Source organism: Nannospalax galili, unplaced genomic scaffold (genome assembly GCF_000622305.1).
Source record: "Nannospalax galili isolate Female #2095 unplaced genomic scaffold, S.galili_v1.0 scaffold87, whole genome shotgun sequence".
Classification (NCBI taxonomy): Eukaryota; Metazoa; Chordata; class Mammalia; order Rodentia; family Spalacidae; genus Nannospalax; species Nannospalax galili.
The window spans coordinates 9009923-9018756 of NW_008360320.1; the positions used below are offsets into that span (position 1 = coordinate 9009923).

At 34.6% G+C, this 8834-nt stretch overlaps 1 protein-coding gene across 13 annotated transcripts in view; it reads left to right on the top strand.

The window, feature by feature from the left end:
* Window positions 1-8563, top strand: part of Gtdc1 (glycosyltransferase like domain containing 1) — a 447396-nt gene extending 438833 nt beyond the window's left edge. For all 13 annotated transcript variants that reach the window (XM_029559715.1, XM_029559718.1, XM_029559719.1 and 10 more), the window contains 3 exons: window positions 1838-1908; window positions 2610-2701; window positions 7433-8563. In XM_029559715.1, the coding sequence (XP_029415575.1) occupies window positions 1838-1908; window positions 2610-2701; window positions 7433-7516 (247 nt within the window). In that variant the 3' untranslated portion in view covers window positions 7517-8563. The remainder of the gene's footprint in view (window positions 1-1837; window positions 1909-2609; window positions 2702-7432) is intronic.
* The last annotated feature ends 271 nt before the right edge of the window (window positions 8564-8834 follow it).

The window sequence follows — 8834 nt, forward strand, 5'->3', positions numbered from 1 at the left end:
TGTATTTTAAAATGTAATCCTATGCTAAATAATAAGATATAATATTTTAAAAAGTCAGAAACTGGCCAAAAGAAATGCTGGTTGTTCCTTAATGATTAGAACGATAACCATGAATAAGATAACCAACAAATAAAAATTCAGATCAAGAAAATTTTTTAAAATTTTCCTACATCAAATATTGCTACTCCTATTTTAATATGTAGCATTTTAATTAGCAGAAGGTTTTTCTGACATAGCATGATATATAACTCATACAATGACTCACAGTGTAAGTTGGCCTGTGATTTTCTTTCGGGAAATAGAATACTCTAATTCAAATCCATTATTAAAAAGCAGTTAGCATGTGTACTTCTGAGATGCCTGTGACTTCACTCTTTGGTTTTATGTAACTCTAAGAGATGCTCCTATGTATCTGCTGTTCAGCTGGCCAGCAGTATTTTAAAACTGAATGTCTTGAGACACAGTACGTATTTCCTTTCGGTTCATGAAGGGTATCACAGGCTTCTATGCTGAAAATTTTCTTAATGGCTTGTACTACACTACAGTGTACTTTATTTAACCATGATTACAATAAGAAGAATTTTTATTGTGTTACAGTACACATGTCTAAAAAGGGTTAGACAATTAGTTTGTATTCTGAAATTAATAGTTGGTAACTAAAACCTTTGCGTTTGTATTATGTTTTGTAATAACAGTATTTTTTAAAAATTGCATCTTGAAATAAGTACTTTTCCTTTAAACTAATTTCAGTTTAACATAAAAATAGGGAAAGCATCACCCACTGAAAAACAGCTTAAATTACATGTACTTTGTCACTGTAAATAAACAAGGTAAACATTGACATGACTTCAGATTATTCTTGGAGTGAAAAAAATCTGCAGTTCAAAATAAATTCTGCCTTTGGTCAACATTTTGGATGCAATTCAAAGTTTCTCATAAAATAAACATATTTTAAGGGGTGTTTTGAATTTCACTGCATAATTTCTAGCCAACAGAAATGACAGTGGTGTCTTTAAAGTTTATGATATGCAAGATCAGTAGCCATCTCATGAAGACCTAACTAGATCATCCAGAGGCAGTACCTTCCCTCCGCTTAACCTGCTAGTGAGACAGGAAGAAAACCTCCCATAGGTGGCCCCTGGGGAAACTGTCACAGGCAAAACTTTTGTTTGTTTCATAATAAAAGTATTCTTTCTTGATAAAATGGAAAGTGAGTTGAATTGTTCGTCAAAAAAAAAAAAAGGACAAAATGTTCATTAAAGTAAGATTCATGAGACTTTTTCAACAAAGGGGAGAGGAGAGTCTTAGGTTCTGCATAATAACAAATTGTTTCAAAGCCTGAGCTTGAAATGAAAGTGCCCCATCACAGCAGACTGTAAAGTTTTCCTGCTGTTCTTAAAAGTGCCTAGATCATTCCTGCAGCTTCTCTGCTAAAATATTTGCTATTTTATTTAAACATTTTTTTTCGAAAAATGAACATTCTGAGGCTTTGCAGCATTATTAAGAAAAGCTGTCCATACTTTACATGTTGTTACATGTGTTTATCTGCTGATTATAAAATGTGTTAAGCAGTATTTTAAAAACAAAAAAAAATGCAGCACTGCACTTTGATTAATTCAGTGAACAAAACATATGCTGTTAGTTCTGTTCTATGAAATTTGTGTATGATCAATAAAATGTTTTAGAAGAGCAAGTCTGGCTTTTAGGAGTGTGTTGCCGACCATCCTTTTTGTCCCAGTTAACTTTGGGCTCGTACTTCTGACTTAAACAAACCCCTTTCTGACTTGGTGCTGATGTTTTCTGACGTATTCTTGTCCTCTTTCTGAAATTTCTTTAGGTTGGAAGCTGTATACTGTGGTTGTTACCCACTCTGTCCCAAAGATTTGGTTTATCCTGAAATATTTCCAGGTAGCCGCTTTAATATGCTTTCTCTTTGTTGTGATTTCATACATGATTCATGCTTAACTAAAAGTTTGGAAATAAACTTAAGTAGGAGCAATTGTTTATTTGGCAAGTCAACATGTTAGTGTTAAGGAAAATTTTATGTGTTTTAATACATTAGAGTAAGCTTATATTTACCATCTGTTCTTTTAAGATAACAAAAAAAGCAAGTTTTCAAATAACATTCTTCATTGTTAGCATACACATCCCATAATGATGGATTTTTATAAGCAGGTCAGTACTGCTACAATTGCTTACAGATTTTATTTAATGATATACACAGAGAAAAATCAAGGAATGAAAGTCACACCAAATTCTTTAAACAATTGACTGGTTAATAATATGCAACTGTTGTAGAGAGTACATACGGCTATAGTACTAGTTCTTTGAAAAAATTCTCATCACTAAATATATCACATATGCATTGTGCTGCATTAGAATAATGTATTTTAATCACCCAGAGGAGTTGTCTAAACAGCACAACTACACAGTCTTACTTAGCATTAAACATCCTTGTGAGCTGAGGTAACCTTATAAAATCATGCTTAAATAATGTAAAACACGAGGCGGCACAGAGCAATATGCATTTTTAATTAGTAAAGTGACTAATATCGAGTGTGTGCTTTGAGGTTTTTGTTTCATTAAAAATGTATCTGTTTTTCCTGCAGCTGAATATCTGTATTCTACACCTGAACAGCTTTCAAAAAGGCTCCAGAATTTCTGCAAGAGACCAGATATTATAAGAAAACATCTTTATAAGGTAGTTATTGAAAAGAGATTTACGTGATAGAAATGCCATATTGAAGTACAAAGAAAAATCTTTAAAAAAAAAACATTTAATTAACATACTAATGTTTAAAGGAAGCATGCTAGGGAGGGATATTAGTTGTTACACTAACAAGGATTAATTAAACTGGATGCCAGTTGTATTAACCTAGGTCTTATGAAATACATACACTTAATGCACAGTACATGGTTTTTTTTAATTTATTGTTTTCTAAGATGACTGTCCTGTACATTTAGTCCCAAGAGGCTTATAAAAATGAACTTGGATTAATGTAACTCATTAGTTTAAAAGGAAGTAAAGGAAAGATTCCACAATTATACTAATGAGGATAAGCCTTTCTTCCCATCATAATAAAATCTTTGGTCCTCAAAAATTCAGGTGAATGAATTAGTGAAGTTGGGTGTTCATTTTTGAACTACTATTAAATGCCCTTTGGCCAAGCATAGTAGTGCATGCCTTTAATCCTAGTGCTACAGAAGCAGAGGTGGGTGGATCTGTGCAATTGAGACGAGGCCAGCTGGGGCTACAGAGAGACCCTGTCTCAAAAAACAAAAACAACAACAACAACAAAAAATGCCTATCAGAAGTAATATTCCCCTCAGCCTGTTTAAAACATGACATAAAAATCTTTAGTTCATTTAAAATCAAGACTGTCAATCTCAGCTCAAAATAGCAAAGGCAAATCACATCTATAAATAGCATCATCATGCAGACCCATTCATTATTTCCTTTCCTTACCTGAATCAAGGAGTTTACATTGTTGAAATAACACAAAGAGCCACTACTAACAGTATAAGTAATTGAAGTGGGATAAGTCTGCTTTATGAGTTTCAAAGGTGGCTCTAGGCCATGAGTAATATACCTTTTTATATTCTTTGGATATAGTATCTTCATTTTACATAAATTTAGTATAGTTTGCAATCTGGCACTTTTATAATCCAGTATCTTTTAATTTTCCTATGTTAATGTATTATCTTCTGCATGAAATACATGTCTCTGCCTTTTCTCCTCTCCTTTATTCTTGGCCTAAAATACATGTATTTACGTAGTGATACATGAAAACATGACTTTGTTTCTCCAGGAAACAGTTAAACTTCCAGAAAAAGGGAGAGAACCAAAAATGCAATTTAACACCCAATTTCAAGCTCATTATCTTTCATTGTCTATTAACTTGGCAATGGTTCAGAAGGTAGCTCGTAATAGTTTAAAATGCTGACTGCACAGTTCCAGGCTTCAGTGTCACCCCCTGACTGTCGTATCTTATGCAGGCAAAGCCTACAGAGAATGCAGGCCTCCAAGGTTTACCCCAATATTACTACTTTGTAAAGTTCAATAGTAGTTTTGTTCATCTACAATATGCATCGAATCGTTCATCATGAGATAGGCAGGCAAAGTGTGCATGCTCTGACAATTAAGGAAATAGAGCAGGTTTGGATATAAATGGATTAATTTGATATATATGACATAAACCTTTTTCAGCAAGTTCACAGTTAAAGTATTAATTTGTTTTTATGCTTTGAGTGAATTTTTGGTAAAGTATTTACAAATATATTTCATAGTATCAAAATATGTCAGTTTTTAATGTTGATTCAGGTAAGGCGTTATTAAACCACAGATATATTCTATATCTGAATTTTTAACTATTTCACAAGTTACTGCAACAAGTCATCTGTAGTTAAAAAAGAAAAAGAAAACATCTCTAATTGCAATATTTCAGTATGGTTGCTAACATAACAGGAATATAAGTTTATTTTACAAATAAAAAGAAAAATTCCAAAAGAATATTAATACACAAAGTCCTTCATGTGGCTTAAAAATAGCTCACAGTGTTACTTCACTGGACGACTGCATGTTAGCCTTACTGATAGTGTTAAAACTCTTTGATCTCAGTGTTTTATGTTAGTAATTCAAAATGATTTAAATCTATATTTTAAGTTTTTGCATGGATTTTTTGTTATAAATCTATAATATGCCTTCATGTATATAACTGTAAACAATTATGAGTTTTAAAATGAAATTATTAGGAGAAAATGGCACATAACAAGGCAAGGAGTTAAAAATCGTAGGAAGGAGCTCAAGTTTGGTTTGTTATAGTAAGGTATAGGTCCAAGCCAGACAGAAAGAAATCCTCTGAAAGATGTCATAAACTACAGTCAGTTTTCAAATCCTGTGCTGTCTATGCACACACTTTGGGAAGCATTTGCTTTCACTCATGACTTCTTTCCTTCAATGCAGCTTTGTCTACTTGTCTTCACAGTGGGGAAGGACCGTTTGTGTGTTCTGTGACGAGTTCGAGGGCTTTTGCTTCTTTAGTATTTATTCCGTTGGACAGTGCTGTTTTGCTTTATAAAGCATATGCTTCTAGGATCTGAAAGGATAGAATGTCACTGGATTCCTTAATTTGTTCCTTTTGCATTTTACATCTTATACTTTTTTGTTGTTTAAGTGTCACAGTTACAGTCATTTCAACCTCTTACCACATAGAGTTCAGTGTAGGATAGAAATTTTCATATGGTTTCACACTTAGAAATTTAATGACTAGAATAAGGCTACTAACACTTGGCTTTCTTCTCACATGAGACATGATTATACTTTCAATATGAGTGGAGAGCTTAGGGTCTGTAGCTTGTAACAGGATTTGAAACAGAATCATAGTATCTGAAAAGCAGACCCAGAATTGAGAATGGTTTTGTTGTTTTATTTTGTTTCTTAAAGAGATTCTTTTTGCTATAGAAATCTGTGTCCATGGCTTCTCACCTGAAATGATATGCATACTTTCCTCTCTCTGTGTCTCTCTGTCTTTCTGTCTCTCTCTCACTCTCACCACATTTTATTAGGATCATTAGAGAAATCTAATCCATGCAAAAAGTAAATGTTGCTTAATAATCTTAAAAATATAAAGCTATTTTCTTGCTTTAAAAAATCTATGCCACCTCTTTAAAAGTTTACATGTGTGGATTAGTCATCAACTATGACTTTCTTACTTCCTTCTACCATGAAGATGTGTCTTGCTCCAGGTAGGAAGTTGCACTGACCATGTACTTGCAGAGGAAAAAAAAAAAAGAAAAAAAAAAAGCTTCATTTCATTCACAGTAAGAGCTCCTGCAGACTGCTCAGCCTACTGTGAGCAAGTTCCTAAAAGAGGTCAGAAGACAAGCAGACATGCATCGACTTTTTATAATAACAATTGTTACTCTTTCTAGCCCAAACATGTCTGCACCATAAAGTATTTTTGCCTCACTTTTACTATATGACTATATTTACTGAAATTTTCTAACAATTGTGTGAGATCCACACTTCATGTATTTAGATAACTTTAAATCATTTTATTTTAAAATATATTAGAAAACGCAGACAGTCCCTCCTCGTCAGTATTGAAAATAGAACCAGAATGTAATAGATGAAAGGTGGGCATTCCCTGGGCTGACAGAAGAGAGTCATTCACATCCTGCTTCTTGTTTGCTTTATTTACAAACTGAGCGGCACAGGACTCTAATCCATATGAAAATTTCTATCCTACACATAACTCTTCTCCTTTTTGAAAATGACTTGTGGTTTCTTAAGGTTTTTTACTTTGGCCCCTTTAAGTTCTTTAACATTTGAGGCCTATTTAATTATTACTGGGAGAAGAGAAGAATTTTCAAATTCTTGCCTAAAACTAATTCCAAACAATGATTTAGCTTACAAGGCAGACTCAATGCCCGGAAAAGCCATTTGTGGTTGTTTTAATTATGTCAGGCTACATCTATCCAAACTGTAGCCAAGCCACTTCTAAGAACCCCTGCAAGAGATGGTCACGTTTGAGACCCCTTTTAATTTGAACTTAGATTCTGGATTTGGACAAGGTGTTTCTCACTGGTGTTAACACTGCCCCCAAATCTTACTTTTTCTTAAAACATTAAAAATTTTGGTGATATTTTAAGAACTTCTAAAATCCCTGAGATCACCTACAAAATGTAATGCAAATTCTCAGTTCCAAACTTTTTCTCTTTTTTCTGTCTTCCATAGTCCTTCTCCTCCCCTTCTCTGCCCTTTTTCTTTCCCTTACTTTTTCCCTTCCTGATTATATATGGTTTGGTTTTCCTTTGATTTGTCTAACTCACATCAAAGCAGGAAGTTCTGCTCTGGCCCATTCAGCTTGGGTAAGGTTTGTCTTTCTCCAAAGGTGACAGCTTGGTCTGTGTGCAATTCATCTGCAAATCCAGCATGTTTTCCAACCATAACAACATTTTCACCCCGAGGAAGTGCTATAATGAAATAATTAATATAAACCCATTTGTACATGTGAAGCACTTTATAAATTCCACATAATAGTAAGGGCATAGCTTGTGTCCGCAATGCTTAAAAGTAAAATTCATATTAGCAAAACCATATATTAAGAGTATTGTGTATCTTCTATCTATAAAAGTTAAAAGTTGGATGATAAATGCCTAATAGCTATCATCCATAACATAAACCAAGAAATGTGTACGACAGCATGTCCCGTGTGCAAACTGCTCCTTCCCATTGCTGAAATACAGTAACACTTAAACCAGTCATAAACTAGGTTTTTTTAAAGAGCAAACTTGGTGGGTTTGGGGAATATAATTGGAAAAATGAGGCCAGTTTGCAGTATGAATTTTCAGCCTTCTCTTGTGTGTCAGTGGTTCATGCTTATTCACTGCTTTCTAATCTCTTCTCCCTCCCTCCCTCCCCGTGTTACAGGGTGAAGTGGCTCCGTTTTCTTGGGCAGCACTACATGGTAAATTCAGGTCTCTGCTCACAGCAGAACCTAGGGAAGATTTGTGACAGATGGGGCTAAGTCACAAACTTGCAGCCTAAGGCAGAATCTGAAGAACTTTCCAGAGTGTGCCCATATTTACCTGATCAGAGAGAAAAGAAAATCTGCAGAGGAAGCTGAGCCTGGCTGCTTGTCATAGCTGACACAGAGCCATCTGCCACAAACCTGTGGCGGCTTCAGATCTCCAATCCCTGCCACCACCCCAACTCAAATTAAATACAGATTCCTAGAGACGTTATGATGGTTACACATGTCCTCGGCATCACATGTAGGAGACTGTTCAAAAAAAAAAAATGTGGCCTGTTGTATAACCGCACTCATGTATCCCATATGTGGTGCCACATTGAATTTCCGGTTGAAACCGTTTTTATCCTTTGTACTGGATGACATGGTGCCTGAATTCTTTCTTTTTGCCGACATGATGGCAGCCAAACTGCAGCTTCAAACACTCACACTTGGCTGAGTTTCTACCTGGATTGCCAGGTTATCACTGGGTCCTTCTTGTGTCCTCAAAGGGCCACAGGGCCTAAAAGGAGGAGCAGAATGCTCCCAGACTAATTGGGCAGCCATCTCAAAGCTGCTTACAGGCAAAGGGCTGCTTTAGCACTTTTCTTTTAGCAAATTAATGACTCTCTGGCACAGGAGTTTTTAAGTGAAGGTATTAATAAGGGGTCTGGCAGGTATTCCCATGATTCACAGAGTTTCATTTGCATTTAATTAATCTTAGAAAAAGTTGCAAGATAAACAGCTGTAATTCGGACAAACATAGCAGATACAGTGACTGAAGCGCCTCATCCATAAAATGAACACTGAGTTACTTCTTTTAATTTTTTTCCAGGAGTAAAAATAGAGAAATCAAAATAACTTCTAACAAAACCCATAATTTGGTACAAATATTCTTCAAAAATATTTGCATCTAACTACAAATACCATCTTTTCAAGATAAATCACTTATGATTCAAGTAGTCAAGCTGCTCTATTTGTTGATGTAAAAATGTTTTGAATGGCTAGATTGTAAAATAAATTTTTAATAAAGTACCCACTGCAATTTTTAATTAGCATATTCATTTACGTGTAAGTGTGTGCATCTCTGTGTGCTTCTTACCAAATGTTTTCCTTGTGTCAGAGACAGCGAATACAATTGTTTCTTTTCCGGATGAACAAGGATCTGTTTTGCAAATGTTTGTTAGATATTATGACATTTCCAAGATTTTCTTTGCATTCTGGAAAGCAGGAGGTAAACATTTGTAGTCATTAAGGTAAAGTCTGTTGATAAACCATCTTCTGTTTACTAACAGGTAAATTGTAACTTCCCTAGCTATTGAA